At 37.5% G+C, this 20,488-nt stretch overlaps 4 protein-coding genes across 5 annotated transcripts; 2 read left to right on the top strand and 2 right to left on the bottom strand.

Annotated features, from left to right (window-relative positions):
* Positions 1-2,026: 2,026 nt before the first annotated feature.
* LOC121758012 lies at positions 2,027-8,072 on the top strand. Of its 2 annotated transcripts, none has more exons than XM_042153452.1 (4): positions 2,027-2,824; positions 5,368-5,964; positions 7,390-7,651; positions 7,736-8,072. In XM_042153452.1, exons 1-4 carry the CDS (start codon positions 2,207-2,209, stop codon positions 7,780-7,782), a joined length of 1,524 nt encoding a protein of 507 aa, XP_042009386.1. In that variant the 5' UTR covers positions 2,027-2,206; the 3' UTR covers positions 7,783-8,072. The 2 variants fall into 2 exon arrangements, with proteins under 2 accessions (XP_042009386.1, XP_042009385.1); XM_042153451.1 differs by having other exon boundaries at positions 7,369-7,651.
* A 1,904-nt stretch (positions 8,073-9,976) lies between these two features.
* Positions 9,977-11,907, top strand: LOC121758169 (dnaJ homolog subfamily B member 4-like). The gene is made up of 2 exons (XM_042153603.1): positions 9,977-10,607; positions 11,168-11,907. Exons 1-2 carry the CDS (start codon positions 10,177-10,179, stop codon positions 11,613-11,615), a joined length of 879 nt encoding a protein of 292 aa, XP_042009537.1. The 5' UTR covers positions 9,977-10,176; the 3' UTR covers positions 11,616-11,907.
* On the bottom strand, positions 11,897-12,732 carry LOC121758170 (thioredoxin H2-like). The gene is made up of 3 exons (XM_042153604.1): positions 12,492-12,732; positions 12,296-12,418; positions 11,897-12,214 (listed from the first exon to the last, which is right to left on the bottom strand). The coding sequence occupies exons 1-3, from the start codon at positions 12,633-12,635 to the stop codon at positions 12,083-12,085; spliced, it is 399 nt and encodes a 132-aa protein (XP_042009538.1). The 5' UTR covers positions 12,636-12,732; the 3' UTR covers positions 11,897-12,082.
* Positions 12,733-16,783: 4,051 nt separating this feature from the next.
* LOC121757048 lies at positions 16,784-20,169 on the bottom strand. The gene is made up of 4 exons (XM_042152519.1): positions 19,323-20,169; positions 18,335-18,534; positions 17,429-17,503; positions 16,784-17,305 (listed from the first exon to the last, which is right to left on the bottom strand). Exons 1-4 carry the CDS (start codon positions 20,020-20,022, stop codon positions 16,958-16,960), a joined length of 1,323 nt encoding a protein of 440 aa, XP_042008453.1. The 5' UTR covers positions 20,023-20,169; the 3' UTR covers positions 16,784-16,957.
* Between the last annotated feature and the right edge of the window lie 319 nt (positions 20,170-20,488).

Genomic DNA, 20,488 nt, shown 5'->3' with positions numbered 1-20,488 from the left:
ATCTAGACATCCCTATAAGTTAAATATTTTTTTTTCAATAGGGTTTAGGATTGGAAATATATCTAGACATCCCTATACTTTAATTTTTAATTTTTTTTAATTTCAATAGGGTTTAGGATTATAAATATATCTGGATATCCCTATACTTTAGTAATTTTTTTAATTTTAATAGGGTTTAGGATCGTAGTGGATTGTAGATTTATTCCATTAAATAAAAAGTTTTTATATTTAAAAAAAAGACCAAAAAAAAGAGTCTTTATTTTTTAAGAAACGGAAGGAAGGTCAAATTCTATTAATTGGACGGCAGAAATATATGTAGACATCCCTATACTTTAATTTTTTTTATTTCAATGTAATAAATATTCTTTACAAAACTCTAGTCAAGAAAAAAGGGTCCTTCAAGTAGTTTGTCTTTTGTATGCATTTTTAGAATATAATTTTAATGGATATATCAAATTATCTATTAATTGAACGGAAAACCACATTTAAAGATCTCTATATTTTATATTGTTGTTTTATTAAAATTCTTTTGTTTTTACTTTTAATTTTATTGGATTCTTATACGCTTACTTTTTATTTCATTAAATCCTTATTTACTGGATTTTAACTTTTTTTTGTTATCATGATAATATAAACATTAATAAATTAAAATTCTAATAAATTATATATTTGGTAAAAGTATTTTGCCTAAAAAACAAGAACTCGGCTGGTGAAAACAAGAGGTATGAGAAGAAAATTTGTATCTGCAATACAAGAATTAAAGTAAAGCAAAATTTATGAAACATGTTAATTAAGATTAGATTTGAGCAGAATCAAATGAGTTGAGCTGTTGGTGGCTTCTAATTGTCTAATCCTAATGAATCGAATTAAACCATGTGTAATAAAAATGATTGCGTGTGTTGATAACCTCTCTCCACTATACCTCCAAATACATTCATTTGTGTAGATAGTAAAACGTTGAAGAGCTTTTTTTTTGTTTGAACTTAAAATTAATTTTTTATAATTACATTATGTGGAGTTAATTTAAAATAATCAACAAATAATATGTTAGTTTATAATAGAAAATTTAATAATTTTATTAAAAAGATGAAAAGATATCAAATATAGTAAATAGAGTTGCTAAAACAAAAAAAATTACTACTCCGTAGTATATAAGAACCTAATGAGCAAAAGTAAAAATAAAATTACCTACAAATTTGTAGTGCCTTAACCGTACACATTGTTTATTGATAATATTGTGTACTTTTTTAAGAATGAAAAAAAGGTAACAAATTCTTAATTACTTATAAAAAATTAGTCATAATCTTACAAGTTTCAACAACCTTGGCAAACGCTACCATATTTTCCGTGCCCCCCATTAAATAGACCAACATTTCTTTCTAACCGTAAATTTATTGTTATTATTATTTTGTAAATCTGCAATTATTATTTATTTTCGATACAAACCACGTAGAATAGTCTACAATTATTATTTTTTTCCAAAATGTGTGTTTCGTGTGTAGTGTGTATCTTGCAGATGCACACATTACACTTAGCTTTCTTGAAATTTTTCACTCACAATTTTTATCATTTATGTTCATTCTTTAAAATTAGTCAATTCTATTTTTAAAAAAAATATTCTTAATGAATCTCATTCTTCATTAATAATATTTCAATATTTTTCTTTACATTTCTTATTTTATTAATTGTATTAAAATTCATATAATTTTAAAAATATCTATTTTATAGGACAAATGGAGTATGAGTCGATCCTGGATGAAATCATATATGATGACCAAAAATTATACTCCTACATACTACTACTATAACACAAATGGAGTATATGTAATTAATATGGCTTGAATTTGCATATCTGTGTGATGGATCTTGCTGAATATATAGACTCATCTTATAATTTACCTTTTTTAAATTTGGGATTTGGGAAAAAAGCCCCTACTTCTCCCCCTATGCATATAAACAGGTTCTGAAAAAATTGTTCCTACTATCAATTAAAATTAAATTCCAAATTATGAAACCATATCAAAATTTCAAAGACGTCAACTCTTTCCCATTTCTCCCCAATTTCAACATCTCCCACCCCAAGAAACAAAATCACCACACTAATTAAATTCCTCTTTTCACAAATCCTATTACTTAATTTGTTGCATGTCTCAACATTATTCCCCTATGTAGTTCTCTTTTCTTTTTCCCAAACAAAGGAAAGTGAATGGAATTCTTCACAAAGACTCCCGCCGTGAGGCTGAAGAGCCACCTCAACCGATACCTCACCGCCGGCGAAGACCAGTCGTCGACGCGGCAGAGCCGCTGCGGTGACGTGAGGCTGGCGCGGTGGCTGGTGGAGCTCGTCGACACCAATCCGCACGTCGTCCGCCTCAAGAGCTGCCACGGCCGCTACCTCACCGCCTCCGCCGCCGCCGCCGCCGATCCCATCTTCCTCGGCCGGAAGGTGCACCAAACCCTGCCGGAAAATCCGGCGAGGGATTTGACGATCGAATGGCAGCCGATCAGGGACGGCTTCCAGGTCAAGCTCAAGGCGGCGGGCTGCGGCACCTACCTTCGGGCGAACGGCGCCGCGCCGCCGTGGCGGAACATGGTGACGCACGGCGGAGCCGCTGGCCCCGGGAATTGGCTGGTGTGGGACGTGGAGGCGGTGGAGGTGGCGGAGGATGAGGCCGTGGTGGATTACTGGTCGATGGTGTCGAGCCTCTCGCCGGTGGCGGAACAGATTTCGGGGCTCGATATCGGTGGTTATGGCTTCGAATCGCCGGTTTCAGTGTGGTCGCCTGCGCCGGCGACGCCGTTGCGGTGGTGGTCAATGAAGAAGGTATGTTTTATTTCTTAGTTAGTATTTTGTTTACTAAATTTGAGATTTTTTTTTAGATTATCATGAATTTTGATATTTCTTTCGGATTTAGGTAGTTATAAAGATTTAAGTTTGAAGAAATATTACTAATATAGGATTTTGTTAATTGAGTTTAAGATTTGGGAAACGGGTAGAAAATGGTGAAAGTAAGTAGAGAATAAATGTCAGATATAGTTATTATACTCCTCTAATCACAAAAAAAATAGTCTCGTTTAGCATATCTATAAAAAATAATCTAATTTCTAAAAGTATAACATTTTTCTTGTTTATTTTCCTTACTTTTGCTCCTATTTTCTACTTTTCCTACTTTTTTCATTTTCTTCTTACTCCATTCTTATATCTTATCAATTTCTCATTATATCATCTATAAATAAGACTATTTTTAAGACTAGAGGATCTACAAATAAGACTATTTTTAAGACCAGAGGGAGATAGTGAGGGAATAGGACGGGATAAAATAAGTTGGGTAATAAATTCTATGAATGCGTTATGCAAATAGGTTGGTTAATTTAATGATAATTTAGTCTTATTTTTTTTATTAATTGTTAAGTACAAGCTCTACTCTAATTTGTCATTTCAGTCATATAAGTAAAAAATAATTATGCAAGTAGTTATCAAGGAAAATGTCAAAAATTTGTACATAGGAATTTCATACATTAAATATCATTAAATATGAAAGTTGACTGTAATGAACATTATTTACCATGATTTATTCATTCATGGCTGGTCCATATTTGTGGCCCCTAGTTATTCAAAAGATTTTCTATTGTTGAAAATATGAACCGTGAAAAATCACTAGCATCTTTTTTTCTTTTATTTATTCACTTAAAGAAAATTAAAGTCATAAATTAATGTATTTTGAAGATATAATTCAGACTGAAAATCCCAAAACCTTAATGATATAGATTGAGTTAGAGTTACTAATTGATTGCAACATAAAGATTATTGCTTTTAGTTAATGTTATAAATCTGATTAATGTTCTCACTTGGCAGATTACCACTAAAAAGTACTCCATATACAACCAACAAAACTGACAAATATTTATAGAGAATAATAGTTTAAGAAACGGCCGTAATTGTGCCGCTTTTAGGAATTATGTTGGTGTGGTTATTGCGTAGGGCGTCATTAACCTCTCATTACTTAATATAATTAGACGATTAGTATTGTATTAATTAATTTATCAATTGGGTTATTCATGCTATGATACTACACACGTCACGTTCTACTATATATTTATATTCTTGTAATTTAATTGTGAGGCTAGTTTGTAAAATGACGGCCTAAATGGGATTGCGTGTACCGTTTCATAAAGCAAAAAATATTGCTCTTTCTACGGTGCACAATTGATTGAAATGCCACTATAGAAAAATTGAAGTGATAATCATTTCGATAAAACTAATTATTCCCTCCGTCCCACGATAACCCACCATAACATATACTTTTTTTTAGTTCGTCACACGAGAACCCACCAGAATATGTACTTTTTTTCTTTTTAGTTCGTCCCATAAGAATATGTATTTTTTTAATTTTAGAAATTATTTTCTCTCTAATGAGATGAGACTCTTCTCTACTAACAATAGTTTAATTATTTTTTTTTCCTATTTCTCTCTTACTTTATTAATTTTGCATTAAAATTTGTACTGAATTTTTATTTATAATAAAAGTAAAAGTAAAAGTAAAATGAGATTTTTATTAACGAATATACCAAAATAGTAAATGAAACTTCTATTTACAGATGAGTAGGGTGTATATTACTCCCTCTGTCATACAAAGATTGTCTTACTTTGACCGGGCACGAGTTTTAAGAAATGTAATGAAAAGTGAGTTGAAAAAGTTAGTGGAACGTGGGTCCTACTTTTATATATTAGTTTTATAATAAAATGTGAGTAGGGATGAGTTAGTGGAATATAAGGTCCACTACAAAAAATGGTAAAAAGTTAAATGAGATAAAATTTGTGAGACGGACGGAAATAAAAAATGGGACAATCTTTATGAGACAGAGGGAGTATGAGTTGCATTATTTAAAATACAAAAATATGTGTGTGATTAGACAAAACTCAAATTCAATAATAGTATATACTAATATGTTTAATTAGTATTAGTATTTGCTTAGGTTTAAAAATGATTATACTAGCAATTTACTTGGTTTGATTTTGTTTAAGCTCAATATCGATACCTTATATTTAAATCAAACTGTATTGCTTGATTTGTTGCATAACTCATTATTTTCCTTGGATTGGATGAGGATCATGTAACCAAATTTTCATTCTGCTGAAATACTCCATTTGCTTATTTTGTTTAAATTTTTCTTTCATTTGGAAAAAGATATTTTCATAAAACATGGAATTAAAATAATAAAAATGCTTCACTCAGGGTGTGACGGAGGAAGTATATATTTTTTTAATAAAGTGTACATAATAATATTAATTTGTTTTTTCAGTTGTTTAAAACTCTTAGTATTCAGTAAGTGAAAATCACGTAACCCGTGCGGGTTTTCTTGCAGAATCACGAGCAGCATCTCCACTCGTTCGGGCCACGAATGTCGGCAATCGACTTATTTCAGAACGCGAAGACGGTGCGGCTGAAAGGCTCGCACGGCAAGTACCTCGTGGCTGAGGCCGACGAGGTCTCGGTCACGCAGGAGCGCAGCTGCGCCTCCAAATCGGCGAAATGGGAGGTGGAGTTCGTGGAGAGCTCCGACACCATAATCCGGCTAAAGAGCTGCTACGGAAAGTACCTGACGGCCTCGAACCAGCCATTCCTGTTCCGCATGACGGGGCGCAAGGTGCTGCAGACGCTTCCGCCGCGCCTCGACAGCTCCGTCGAGTGGGAGCCCATCAGGGAGCGCGGTGCTGTCAAATTGAAGACCAGATACGGCCGCTTCCTGCGGGCTAACGGCAGCCTTCCGCCGTGGAGGAATTCGATCACGCATGATATTCCGCATCGGACGGTTACCAAGGACTGGATTTTTTGGGAGGTTCATGTTGTGGAGTTTCTGCCGCCGCAAATCGCGGTGGCCAAGGAGGACTGTTTTACCTCGGACGCGACCTCGCCGACCTCTACCCAGTCGTCCAACTCCGCTAGCTTTTCTAGGCAAGAGGTAATTTCCATTATTCAGCTCTTTTGTTTCTTCCAATTTTGATTTGGTTTGTTGATTTCTAATTTGTTACTCCTTCGGTCGTCCGCCATTTATAGTGTCATTTTGAGTTACTTGATACGGATTTTATGAAATTGTTTGACCATGTGAATAAAAATGTGAAAATGAGTGAAAGGAATCTGAGCTCTACTTTATACTCCATCTGTCCCTCTATAGCTGAGTCGTATTCATTTTTGGATAATCCCATTATAGCTAATTCGTTTCCTTTTTTTGTTAAAAGCACCAACTTTTTTTTTGTCTTACTTTACTCTCTCCTACTTTATTCTCTCTTTATCCCTCTACCTTTTTCCTTTTCTACTTTATTATTCATTTACTTAACTCACTTAACACAACTTTTCTTAAATCATGTGCCAAAAAAAACACCTCTATTATAGAGGGACGGAGGGAGTATAATGATTTAGCTAAATAGTAGGGACCACTTAAAAAGCAAATGGGACCTTAAATTGTGGATACCCCAGAGTGACAAAATGAGATATTTTTTCACGGACAGTGGGAGTGCTTATACTTATTAATCAATACAACTCATGATTCTCAGTGTGTGTTTAGAGCATCCACAACCATGCTCTTGCCAGCGAGCACAGTTGTGGGTCCGGACCCACTTTTTCTGCTTGCTCTCTGGCACAAGCACAACACCCACAGCTGTGCTCTTCCGCAAGGACGAGCACAATTCAATTTAAAATTCAATTAAACAAAAACATTTCCATAATATTAAAATTCATTAAAAAACCTAAATAATATTACAAATAACAAATAAAAAAACGACATAATTAAAATCCTAAAAATTAAAAATTACATAATTAAAATACTAAAAATTAAAAATTACATAATTAAAATCCTAAAATTTGAGATTGAGAGAGTTGTTTGGTATAGTGTCATTTTTTGTGTTTGAAATGAGATTATTTATAGATGAAAGTATGAATTTTGGGGTAAAAATAATGAAAAAAAATAAATTAAAAGTGTGGAAAAATGGATATATTTTATTAGGAGGTGGAAAAATATTTTTTTTTATTAATTTTGAATTTTTCAGATTTTTTCGATTTTTAAAAAAAAATAATAAAAAATGATAAATCAACGGGCCAATCAGAGCATGCCACGTCGACGCCTCGTGCTCTTGCCGTTGGCACGGACGTGCTCTTAGCTAAGAGCACGTCCGTGCCAGCGGCAAGAGCGCAGCGGCAACGGAGCTCATCCTTGCTAGCGGCACGGACGGACGGACGCCGTCCGTCCACTGTTGTGGATGCTCTTATACTTATGAAACCGTCCTATAATGAAATGATTTCCAATTTCAGCTATGAATTTAGTTACTCTATGAATGTAGTTGGTTTGTGTTAAAATAATATGGTGCAGTGGGATGATTCGTGTGGAAAGGCAAGCGACGGAAGGCTAGTCTATTTCGAGCTAGCCAATGAGCATGGCGAGGTCGAGAATGAGTATGGCGAGGTCGAGTGCATTGCATTCAAGGGCTTCCAAGTGAGCGAATTGGCAAGCAGGCTGGAAGACGAGCTGGGAATCCCGGGCCTCACCGTCTGCACCAGAAGCCCGCTGAACAGGAAGCTCCACCCTCTCCGCCTCCACCTCCCTCCCAACAACGCCACCATGCACGTTGTCGTACTCCCCCCTTCATCAAAAGGTAGTCATCTATTTGGACTTCAATTGGCCAAATGAAACATTTCCGCTGACATCTTCTCGTGTGTTTCGTGGTTGGCAATGTCAGTTGGCGAAGAATCAGAAGAAGAAGAGACGGAGGAGCCTGTATTTTAGAAGGAATTCAGAAAAGGAAACAGTTTTGCATCAATCTATATTTGATAGTTCAACCTTGGAAAATGACATTAAAATGCATCAAGATATTTGGTGGGTATACACTACATCAAGGTAATAAAATGCAGTAAGTGTACTTGCTAGTTTCTTATGCATTTATATTCCCACGGTTGGAATAGGACATCAAGTAGAGGATCGAGTATAATGCTGTTTGGACAGCTGCCGAATTTGTAATAATAATTGATGTAATAATGTCTCAATCATCACTTGCAAATCTAAGTGACTGATTCGAACCCCTCTCCCTTTTTATTCCCTCCTCTAATCTTTAGTTTTACTTGCAAAATTTTACCAAGTGCCATTGCAGAAGACATAAATGGTAGGCTAAAAACAACTCAACTTGGTGTTCTGCGAATTTAACTCATAAAAGAAATATTGAATCCTAAAAGTTTCAATTTGTGTAAGGAAAACCGGCAACCTAAAATCTCATCGTCGTATGTTATCGTATCAAAATACGAGTAATTAACACTAGAATAGAAATAATGAAGAAGTAAAATTGTGAGTTGGTTACCAAAATTTATGGAAAATGTGCTCTATCTTTAATTAAACTGTATGGTGTTTTCACTCTAACTAGTAGATTGAGTATTCAATCATCTTTGGTATATAGAAAAGAAAAGAAAATAAAAATGTTGTAAAACTAATCGCTTACATCATTAATTCCACAAAATCTTGGTAGAGCAATAGCCACGTTCCGTGAAGGGAGGTGCTTTCTACTATGTTTATTTAAAGAAAAATATCTACAATTGAAAGAAAATACTAATAAAAACTATTAAGACAATAATTGGGCCAAACAAAATAAAGTATTGACCCACATGATTATTGGTAGATATGAAAATGGGCCAATATTTTCATGATAAAACGAGGCCCACCAGAAAAGCGAACGTTGCAGCCAATGAAAACGCAAAAATAGATCCGTGGGCCCCACTCGCTTACGCGCTTGCACGTTCTTGCCCTTTCCATGACATGCCTGTCACGCTCAAACAGAACAATTCTTTTCTTTTTTCCCGTTTTCTTTAATTCTAAAAAAAATTGTGGAAATATCTATATTTGGTGTGTAAAATATTTAGGGCTTATTTAGTCAGAAAAATTAAAAAGGATGTCTTTTTTTTTGTTAAGGTGAAAACTGAATCTAGTAATGCATTTGTTATTCCAACAAATATTTATCGGCGTTAAATTCGCAGTTTATTGAATTGGCTAGTTTTATTTTTGTTTGTCTTATTATAATTAAAGTCGTGTCATACTGAATTTGAATATGTGCCTTTTGACTTGGGATGTTAACAATACTACTAACACAACACACAAGAAATTATATCCGGTTATTGCATAAAGTGAAAAGTTGAATCTTATAGGAGTACTTGCTTTCAAAAGATATTAAAAATACTACTAACACAACTCACAACAATGACTATTAGTACGATAGTGAAACAATCATGAGGTTTTGAATTGATTAAATAACTTTGGATATAATCAGTCTTACTTTCATTTGAATTGATTAAATAACTTTGGATATAATCAGTCTTACTTTCATTTGCAGTAATGTATATTCCATCCTTACTCTAAAAATATAAATTCTTTTTTTAATCCGTTACTTAAAAATAAACACTTTTCATTTCAAAAAATAAACTTCGCAATCCACTAACACTAATTACACTACTTTTCTCTCTTATTTTATCCACTTTATCTCTTAATTTCTCTTACTTTACCAATTTTGCATTAAAACTCGTATCATTTTCAAAATTTTTAGTCTTATTAGGATTTATATACATACTATTAAAAAGCATTTTTCGAGCATGTTACACGGATAAAATTATTTGTACACAATAAACTTTACAATCCATTTTTAATCCAAGGTGAGTAGGAATGAGTTAGTGGAATGTGGGGTCCACTGCCAAAAATGGTAAAAGTGAAATGGGTCAAATTATGTGGGACGGCCCAAAATGGAAAACTGAGTCAAATTATGTGGGACGGAGGGAGTATATGCCAAATTCAAAGTTTATGAAAAAATAATTTTTTAAAAAAAGTTTCGTGATATTGTGTGTCAATATCTCTTAAATCTTCCAACGATATATTGTTCAGGGATTTTCAGTGTATAACTACACCCATGCATAAGTATAATTAAATCAAAATAATATGGTTGCTTAAAAGGAGTAGAGATTTAGTTTGTGGTTACTTTTGTTAATCTGGTGAACGTTCTCTGTAACCTCAGAATCTCAAAACGCCTGTTATTTTAACAAACCACCTTCAAAATTATTCCGATTACTCGCCGGAAAATATCGCTGATCCATTTCACCCGAATTGATCTTTCTCTCGGAAAAAGGTGGAATCTTTATTGAGTTGGAAATGGGGGTTGATTACTACAACATACTGAAAGTATCGAGAAACGCGAGGGAGGAAGATTTGAAGAAATCGTACAAGAGATTGGCGATGAAATGGCACCCGGACAAGAACGCAGTCAACACTAAAGAAGCGGAGGCCAAATTCAAGCAGATTAGCGAGGCCTACGATGTTCTCAGCGATTCGCAGAAGCGGCAGATCTACGACTTGTACGGCGAGGAGGGCCTCAAATCGGGCCTCTACGCCCCGCCTACCGATGTTTATAATCGAGAGTTTAAGTTCAGCCCTAGAGATGCAGAGGATATTTTTGAGGAGTTTTTTGGTGGGCTGAGGAAGGCGGCGGTGATGGAGACTAAGCTGCCGTGTAGTTTGGAGGAGTTGTATAAAGGCTCGAGGAGGAAGATGAAGATATCAAGAATCGTTCTTGATGGCTCAGGGTAGGTGCTTTTTTCAGTTTTTTTGGTTGATTTTTTATTTTTTGATGTAATTCTAATGAGAATTGTGCGGAATTTTGTGGGAATTGTGTTTGCTTGTGAATGCTTTTTTTTTTCTGAGTAGTAATGTGTTGGTTAAGAATGAGATGCTTGTTTTTTTTATGATGTTTTTGGCTTTGGGAATATTGGGTTTTTGCCTTCTTATGACTGAGGTGTGGATGAGTTAATTGCTGAGAGAGGTAAAGGTTTTCCTTTGTGTTTGTCTTGATTATCTATTTTGAGAAAAAATTGGATTTGAAGGCATAGATTTATTGTTTTAGGTGTTGCTGGATAGTTGGCATGGATGAGCTAAACTTTGCTTCATGTTAGTAGTGTAAATGCTGTTGTCGTGGTATACGTTTTCCACCCGCTTTTCAAGTCCAAATAACGTTAGATTCATAAACAAATTTGTCAGGATGCAATGAATTCTTAACCAGATACGTGATGCTAGAGATATGGCAAGTGTTTGCATTTCTTTTGTTGCATTCTTGTTTTTATGTGAGCGTCGTGTCGTCTTATTGCAGCAAGCCCGCCACGGTTGAAGAGGTTCTATCCATACACATCAAGCCCGGGTGGAAGAAGGGTACCAAGATTACGTTTCCTGAGAAAGGGAACCATGAAGCTGGGGCTGCCCCAGGAGACCTAATCTTCGTTGTGGATGAGAAGCCCCATCAGGTTTTCAAGAGGGACGGCAATGATCTGATAATCCACCTAAAGATCTCTTTACTCGATGCTCTCACGGGAAAGAATTTCAAAATTTCAACGCTAGACGGGCGAGACCTCACTGTCTCAGTGTCGGATATCGTAAAACCTGGCTATGAAATGTTGATCCAGAATGAGGGCATGCCTATATCGAAAGAACCAAGCAAACACGGAGACCTACGGATCAAGTTTGACATCAAGTTCCCCTCGAGGCTCACGGCTGATCAAAAATCGGACTTAAGGAGGGTCTTGGGCAGGACAACCGGTTAGTTCAGGGGTCAGTCGGAATGCTTATTAATTACTCTTGTTAACTCGATGTATATTCTTGAACCATTTTATTTTCGGAGAAATATATGTTCTTGTGCATAGTAGGATAAACAGATTGAGGCTGGTTTCCTTTTCGCGTTTAGCGAATATCTTTTAGCTCAGACTTAGCTGCTAAACAAAAACCTTCCCTTGAAATTGATGTGAAAATCTGTAAAATGCAATATTTCTGTGTAATTTTGTTTCAAACTATTTATCTTGATTTATTGGTTATTTGGAGATGTCACTTTTGATCAAATAAAAATGTTTCCTTCAGCTTTTTCTGGCCACATCTTACATTTAATAGAAACATATTGATTGAACTGCTGGGCTCGTAAACGACAGTGTTAGGGCCAGATGGCCTGCAGACGAGCATATAGCTTTGTTTACTGCTAGAGTTCTTGAAAACTCACTAGAGCTAGTATGTTCTATGTTTAGATTCTATGCTTGTCAATCTTCTTCCTCAGGTCTTCCTTCTTGGCTCCGACAACCTTATCGACCTCTATCCCTCTCTTCATCAGCACAAAAGTCGGCATTGTCTGAACCCCGAATTCCTGTGCCACATCCTGTTTCATATAATCGCAGAAAGATCAGTTTTTTAGACATACGTGACTAGATTGTTGACTGAAAACGATAGGCTATCATACATCCAACTCATCAACATCAATCTTGATGAAGTCCACGTCTGTGTATGTTTCTGCAAATTCGTTCACTGCAGGTTGAATATACTGGCAGGGCCCGCACCATGCTGCCGTGAAATCGACAACGAGCTTCCAACACGAGAGGAATCGTTAGAAGCTCACAACAGTACAGGTAATCAATTTAGCAAGCCGCACCACTTACCAGTTTTGGGGTCAGTTTTGAGGCTTCAAAGTGGATTTTCCAGGTCTTTGACGAGTGGAACGCGACAACCTGGCCTTTCCTCGTCGTTGATCCGTAAGTTCTTGCAGGTGAAGTCCCATAACCGGTGGAAGCTCCAACTCCCATCTTTTTTCTTCTTGTGTTGAATGTATATTTTGGTTTGAATTGAGGCTTGCTAGTAATGCTTATTTTTATAGTGGTTGATAATCCACTTTATACATGCAGAATATGTTCTTGAATAAACCTTTTTTTAAGTTGATGGCTTCTCTATTAATCACACGAAATATAATAGTGTGATTTTATTTGTATTCGATTTTTCAGAAAATAAAGGCCCAAAATCATTATGTGCTATTCTTTATTCTAATATTCTTTTAGTATATTTATACTGCCTTCGTTCCACAAGAGTATGCACTCTTTCCTTTTTAATCCGTCCCACAAGAGTATGACACTTTCTGAGCTTTTCTCTCTAATGTGGTTAAACTCATTCTCCACTAAAAATACTTTAATTACTTTTTCTTTCTACCTCTTATTTTATCAATTGCATTAAAACATGTGCCTAACTAAAAATGCATACTCTTGTGGGACGAAATGAGTATTATTTATTCTAATAGAGCTCACGGAACCAGTCCTTGCTGCAAGTTTTAAAATAATCTGATGGGATTTTAATTATTACTCCATCTGTCCCACAATAAGAGTCACATTTCACTTTTACCATAAATGGTAAGTAGGTCTCACATTCCACTAACTCATTTCACTTATATTTTATTATTAAATCAATATAAAAATGTGGGCATCATATTCCACAAACTTTTCCAACCCACTATTATTTGCATTTCTTAAAACCCGTGCCCAACTCCTATTGTGGGACGTATATTTTTTTCAGTAGGAATAAGAACAAATGAAGCATAAGATGTGCATAATCATATAAGTAGTAGTAGTAATACTGGAGTGGAGAGAATAAGCATATGTAAGTTTGGTTCGGTTAGGTTAGTATTCGTACGAGGATAGTTATCTTGAATCGATCAAACGATGTGAGAGTTGGATCAAGTTACCTATGCGATTCCTTTTTTTATCTTCAGTTTTACGTGATGAGAAGGTGTTAGTGGAATTCAACTAATTGCTCTTTTCTTGGAGCAACTATAATAAATTAGAAGAAGTAGAATGTGCTTTTCTACTTATGGAAGAAGAATGAAAAAAACCATGAGGTTGACACAAATATACAACTCAGTATGTGAGTACAATAGGTGTATTCTGTGTGCGCGCGCAATATGTGGTTAGTAGATATATAAACAACTTAAAATAATGAATATAAATGTTAATTTTTGGTTGATTTATGAAGAATTTGAAATTTGACTAAAATTTCATATCAATCACTATTTAATTTTATCAAATGCTAGTACTCTCTTTGTTCATATGTAGTAGAGGCGTTTAATTTTTAGCACTCATTTTGAAAAAATAATACTCCCTCCGTCCCGCACTACTCGCACTTATTTCCTTTTTGGGCATCCCAAGTTACTTGCACTCTTTCCATTTTTAGTAAAAATTTTCACCTACAGCCGTCATTTTTGACTTTCCTATACACTCATTCTTTAATCTCCGTGCCGAAAAGGAAAGGGGCGAGTAGCCCGGGACGGAGGGAGTAATAAATAATTAAAATATAAAAAATATAAAATAAGAGAAAGAATAATATAGGGAAGACTCTTAACTATATTATTCTCTTTTTACTTTACTTTCTCTATACTTTAACTATTTATTATAATTTTTCCAAAATGAGTGTTCAAAATGAAACGCCTCTATTATAGAGGGACGGAGGGAGTATAAGATTTGAATGACATGAATTAGAATGCGATTCTTTAAAATTTAATTTCATGAAAATTTCAGTTTAAACACAATTTCAGTCCCATGGTACGAAATTGAGTTAAGTCGAAATAAAAAAAATTTTATGGCTTTAGTTGAATTAGATCCTTAGGGCATCCACAATGGGACGCCCGATGGCATCGTCCGCCTCATTGTGGGTGTCCGCCATCATCCGCGCCCTACGCCCACGCCTGATGCATCGTCCGCGGTTGAAGAGGGGACGATTTTTTATTTTTTTTCTATTTAAGCATCGTTTCTCATTCGCTTGTTCATACGAATATCTCGCCTCTCTAGTTTCGCTCCTCTCTCACATTTCTACCTATCTCACATACCAAAATGAACCACGACGATGACACCACTAGTTCTAGCACCTCGGAGTCGGGTAGTTCGCACTCGGAGACCTCGGCAGCCTTAGATGCAGCCGTTGAAGAGGCCATGGCGGAATGCTTACTCGAACTGCACCGCGAGGAGGAGGAGGCGGCGGCGGAGCAGATCCGCAGACCTATTCGACGTCGGACGTCTGTCCGACGCGACCACACGGCAGCTCACCAACGTCTGGTTGAAGACTATTTTGCCGATCAACCACGGTGGGGACCGACTGTTTTCCGCCGGCGGTTTAGAATGTCGCGTTACCTATTTCTCAGCATTGTCCGGACGTTGTCGTCACGTGATGAATACTTCACGTATCGGGAAGACGGCATCGGCAGACCCGGCCTTACACCGTTGCAAAGTGCACGGATGCACTCCGTCAGTTGGCATACGGCACCACGGCGGACATTTTCGACGAGTACTTCCACGTCGGGGAGACAACAGGCCGGGAGTGCTTGAAGAGATTTTGTAGGGGAGTTGTGGAGGCCTACGACGACACATATTTGCGCAAGCCGACTGCCGCTGATTGCCTGATGAAGATGCACGAGACGGCGCACGGCTTTCCTGGGATGCTAGGGAGCATCGACTGTATGCACCGGGAGTGGAAGAATTGTCCGACGGCGTGGAGGCCAATTCACTAGTGGATACAAGGGCAGCCACCCGACTTTGATCCTCGAAGCCGTCGCTGACCATCGGCTCTGGATCTGGCATGTGTACTTCGGCGTAGCCAGGTCGAACAATGACATCAATGTCCTCAACTCCTCCACCCTCTTCGCCGAGCAATGCAACGGCAACGGCCCGGCCATCGAGTTCACTGCCAACAGGCGCCGATACCACATGGGGTACTACTTGGCCGATGGCATATACCCACAGTGGCCTGTTTTTCTAAAGACGATCAGCTGCCTAATGGGTGAGAAGAGGGTTTTATTTGCGCAAAAGCAGGAGTCGACGCGGAAGGATGTCGAGCGGGCATTTGGTGTGCTCCGATCACGGTGGGTCGTTGTGAGAGGGCCGGCTCGTCTTTGGTTCAAGGAAATCATCGTCGACGTCATGTATGCGTGCATTATCATGCACAACATGATAGTCGAGCATGAAGGTGGGAGCATCACCGAGTGGAACGATGATGACGGTGCATCTAGCTCGTCAAACACAGCGACCGAGCCCCCGCTAGAGGATTACCGTCGGGCTTCAACGAGGTTCTAGTTAGACATGCCTCAATGCGCAACCAACAAGACCATGCGCAACTCATGAACGACATGATTGAAGAAGTGTGAGCCCGTAACCGCCGTCGTTGAGTTTGCGTATTTTTTTTAATTCGTATTGTAATGTAATAATTTTTATATATGAAATGAAATTTTTTCCCAATTTTTTGTTATTTAAATATTCAAATAAAATAAAATGCATAGGTCACGCCCCGCCCCATTGTAGGTGAGGGTAGGAGGATAAAACTGCTGACGTGGAGTGCCTTAGGGCGCCCCATTATGGATGCACTTAGCTATTTGGGCGTGCAACAACTTTAACGAGAAAGGAAATGAGAGTACTAATACGGCAATCCTTCTCCACAAAATAACGATGATTGCCCACCACAACACTTCACTATTCCTCTCTTACCCTTTTCTATTTTTTTCACCAGAATTTAAAATTAGATGTTGGGAATCAAATATATTGTTATTCCCCCTAAAGCTGATTAAATAAAGTGTAGGATACGTGCTACACAATATTTATAAAACCGTAGATAATATTCTTCAGTAGTAGCTAAAAAACATAATAAAATCGAAAAAACATAGAGCTACCAGCTGCATCCTATTTGAGCCAATTCATATTCTCAAGTGTATAACACTAACCGCCAATGCTGCTTGACATGTATCAACACCAATGCAACAATATCTCAAATAAACGTGCAAAGTGTGTGCTTGTGTTGGCCTGATAATAGAGTGGTTAATGTCAAAGACCTAAGGTCTCGGATTCAAGGCCACAATTAGTTATCAATAAAAAAACGTGCATTATTAACTCTGAATCCTAGCTCAAAAAGAGTATTTGATGCAAAGTTTTCAAGTTCAAAAAAGATTTCATTTACTGACCATTGTACTTCCACATTAAACTACAAAAAAAGGTGCAAAGGTTTCCATGATACTACTACCACATAGTCCTTCATCGATAAGTAAACGACTTTAAAAACTTACCCCAAAACAAGAAAACCAATATGCACCCGTTAACAAGATCTAGGATGCAGTTTGAGCGCTGCCAGGCGGGCCCTGGTAACTGAAGTTTCCACCCATACCCCTGCCACCTCGGCCTCTGTAGTTATAATGGTTCCTTGGCTGGTAGCCACCAGGCTGATCATAGAACTGGCTACGGCCGTTTTGATAGCCTCCCCTACTGCCCCCTCGCCCTCCACGGCCATTATTGTACCCTCTACGGCCACCTCTGTAGTTCTGATATGGCTTACGAGGGCCGTGATGTTGCTCCTTCATGTCAGCGTCTGTCAAGTCTTGATAAGCATCACCATCAGGTATGCCATGCTCTGTTTGGGCCTGATCTTCTGATTGATTTTCTACCTCTATTCCTCCCTAAGACCAACATGGTAGAGCACCATTGAATGGTCAGGTAGATATAATAAGCGAAACAGAGAACAAAATCCATGTGAATACCTAAGCTAGTCGAACACTTATACTAAGGGGGGAAAAGACTACCTGTTGAAGTTCTTCAACTTGTCCAGCTTCATCAACATATGTTTCATTGTTGTGCGAATTGGGAGATTGTTCTTCCTGAAATACAAGGTTCTATAAATGTGATGCAAAGGAAAAGAACATTACAACTAATAGCAAATGATAAATATAAAGACCAATTTATAAATATCTTCCTAGGGTTGAAGGAGTACAAGTTCTGGCAGATAGTAGTTTCATATCTACTCTTAATTCCCTCATTTTGTAGTAGATAACAAAAAATGTGCAAGAAAAGGACCCACTTCTCAGTGCTCACTACCATAGTGACAAAGATATTCTATTTGTGAGTTTTTGAATAGGTATTGAAATGAAAAAAATTAAATAAAAGGATTTAAAGATAAATTCATATGGTAACATAATGGCTGTCAAGATTCCTAGGAAAACTCTTCTCTGCTCTTTTACTGGTGGAGGATTCGATTGATAGTCTGAATTTTGGATGATATGGCGAGGATTGAGTGGTTGATATTTGATACTAATCCAGAAACAGTTTGGTATTTAAACTGATATTGCCCCAATAATACAAGGTCATTTGAGATTTAATAGGCATAACCTCAGTCCTGATGTGATTTGTGAATGATTATTCTGAGATTCTTTCAGCAGCAACAACCATACATTTCTAAGACACCTAATTGATCAATTTCATGATACTCAAGATTTACTAGCTTAGAAATTTCCTAGATGACATAATAGAGGCTTCAGAGGCTCTTAGCTATAGTTTATCAAGAATTCCAACATTTTATTGCACAAAGAATGATGAACCGCAAACAATACCATACACAATTTCAACATCCTTAAATAGAACTTCCAATTGTACAGACAAAACTAGGACAGTGGAGCAATGCATACATATATGATGTATTATTTTGATTTTACCTCTTGGTGAAACTCAGTAACCGATGCTTCAACTGTGATGGGCATGCTGACTTGAGGAACAACAGAACCATGGACAGACGGCACCTGAAAAGTATAATTTCCAGCAGCAGCAGCCACTTCAACTGGAGCTTTTATTTCTGGAGTAGTTGTAAAGTAGTCCGAAGCCATGATTTTGTTTAACTTTTCCCTCAGTCCAGTATCTAAAATAACCCGTGCGAGTGAAAATGTAGACTGGATCTTCAGGATACATCATTTTGCATAGTCCAAAATGTTTCTTATGAAAAATAAACTTCAACAACAAAATTTTAAAGCATAACAGAATCAAGGTATCAACAGAAAAATCACTTTCAGGACAGAATCAAAGTACAAGCAAGAAAATCATGTTACAGGAAATAAGGAACCAACACACAAATCACATTACAAGACAAAATCAAGGCACCAGGAACAAACTTATTACAGGACATACTCAAGGTACTAGCAACAAAATCCTATTATAGGATAAAATCAATGTATCAGCTACATAATCACATTCTAAGAAAACAATCAAGAATCATAGCAAGAGCAGCATTAAGTAACATTACAGTTGTAGTAACACTTAATTCAGTATCCATACAGATAGATAGAGGAACACACGCAAATATGACTGCCAAGATACAAGTAGAGTTGAAATGGCATTAGCTTCTATAATGATTAACAACACAATGCAGTACTTTGACCAATAAGTGAAAACAATACTGATAATGCCAATCAAAACCAATTTAATCACACATCACAATATATCCACAAATACTAGCTATATTGTTATAATGCAAGGAAACATCCCTATGTAAATGATTACTCAAATATATCACAATTGCAAGACATTGACTACTAGTAAAAAAAATAGATATAACTTCAGCCAAAACTAGAATCTACTATGTCAAGCAATCACAAACGAGAAACAAATCAAGAGCAAATGGCACAAACAGTGATTGCAAAGTGTTCATACAAGTGATATTTGACCCTGGCTCGATCGGTTGGTCCGCATTGGCAAGCCACAGCTTAGCATGCTCCACACACTTCTCCAGCGAGTCCTTATGAGACAAGCTCTGATTCACCGGCCGTGAAATCAACAAACCCCCAACCGTTGCAATCACGTCCAAATCCGACTCTTTGAGAGGATCACCAGCAGCATCATCATCGGTGACGTAATCGTAGGTCAAGCAGCAATTCCTCTCGTGCGTCCTCGTCAGCATCTTATCATTCGCCCTAATTAGAGTCTGCACATCGAAAATGCTACCAAAATAGAGCAGATTTAGCAGATCAGAAACCACAGATGTGTCTCCGATCTGTTCCTTCCCCTCCGGCTCGGCAGCAGTGTCTCCATCGTTCGCGATTTCGGAGGACGAGCTGTCGGTTTTGTGGCTGTTCTTCGTGAGAACAAGCTCAATTTCCTGATCGACGGCGAGGAGGAGCGGCTGGCGGATTTTCTCGAGCTCGTCAATACCGGCGACGATGTAGGGTTTGGAGCGGAGTGTTTCCTCCTGCTCTTTGTTGAGAGTTTTGCCCTGCGCGCGAGAATCCTCCATCTGCGAGATGCGGTTGAGCTTCTTCCGCAGCGCGCGGAGGCGCTTGTTGATTAGATTGAGGACTGGTCCCTCGTTGGCGATTTCGGATAGAGACGGTGGTGGAGCTGCCGCCGCCGCCATTTCCGGGCGTAGAAGGGGGAGTAGAAGCGAGGAGGTTAGGTGATGGATCCGCGAATTTCTGATGTTAGTGAATGCTGGAAAATACAGATCACGACACAGTGAATTTACGTGGTTCGATTTACTGAGGTAAATCTACGTCCACGGGAAGAAAAGAGGGCAGAGTTGTATTGCTTGATCTGTTTTCTACCGCTTACAAATACAAACTTGCTATTTGATATTTTATCTCTAGAGAGCGAGAGAGAGCGTCCCCCCAATCTATCTGATCTAAGTTCTATTTATACATTGAACTAAGATCGTGGCTTGCATCACCACTAATGATGGTTTGGGGGGACGCTCTCTCTCGCTCTCTAGAGATAAAATATCAAATAGCAAGTTTGTATTTGTAAGCTGTAGAAAACAGATCAAGCAATACAACTCTGCCCTCTTTTCTTCCCGTGGACGTAGATTTACCTCAGTAAATCGAACC

The sequence above is a fragment of the Salvia splendens genome, chromosome 12 (genome assembly GCF_004379255.2).
Source record: "Salvia splendens isolate huo1 chromosome 12, SspV2, whole genome shotgun sequence".
Classification (NCBI taxonomy): Eukaryota; Viridiplantae; Streptophyta; class Magnoliopsida; order Lamiales; family Lamiaceae; genus Salvia; species Salvia splendens.
This window is presented reverse-complemented; position numbering and strand designations above follow the sequence as displayed.

Excerpts from the sequence above, each read along its gene's own strand:
- LOC121758012 (XM_042153451.1), top strand. The coding sequence starts at position 2,207 with ATGGAATTCTTCACAAAGACTCCCGCCGTGAGGCTGAAGAGCCACCTC. Across the intron at positions 5,965-7,368 it reads CTAGCTTTTCTAGGCAAGAG|TGGGATGATTCGTGTGGAAA; the intron begins GTAATTTCCATT and ends AATATGGTGCAG. Across the intron at positions 7,652-7,735 it reads ACTCCCCCCTTCATCAAAAG|TTGGCGAAGAATCAGAAGAA; the intron begins GTAGTCATCTAT and ends TGGCAATGTCAG.
- LOC121758169 (XM_042153603.1), top strand. The coding sequence starts at position 10,177 with ATGGGGGTTGATTACTACAACATACTGAAAGTATCGAGAAACGCGAGG. Across the intron at positions 10,608-11,167 it reads ATCGTTCTTGATGGCTCAGG|CAAGCCCGCCACGGTTGAAG; the intron begins GTAGGTGCTTTT and ends GTCTTATTGCAG.
- LOC121758170 (XM_042153604.1), bottom strand. The coding sequence starts at position 12,635 with ATGGGAGTTGGAGCTTCCACCGGTTATGGGACTTCACCTGCAAGAACT. Across the intron at positions 12,419-12,491 it reads CAAAACTGACCCCAAAACTG|CTCGTTGTCGATTTCACGGC; the intron begins GTAAGTGGTGCG and ends TCGTGTTGGAAG. Across the intron at positions 12,215-12,295 it reads TTGATGTTGATGAGTTGGAT|GATGTGGCACAGGAATTCGG; the intron begins GTATGATAGCCT and ends TATATGAAACAG.
- LOC121757048 (XM_042152519.1), bottom strand. The coding sequence starts at position 20,022 with ATGGCGGCGGCGGCAGCTCCACCACCGTCTCTATCCGAAATCGCCAAC. Across the intron at positions 18,535-19,322 it reads GCCAGGGTCAAATATCACTT|ATACTGGACTGAGGGAAAAG; the intron begins GTATGAACACTT and ends GGGTTATTTTAG. Across the intron at positions 17,306-17,428 it reads AAGTTGAAGAACTTCAACAG|GGAGGAATAGAGGTAGAAAA; the intron begins GTAGTCTTTTCC and ends TGTTGGTCTTAG.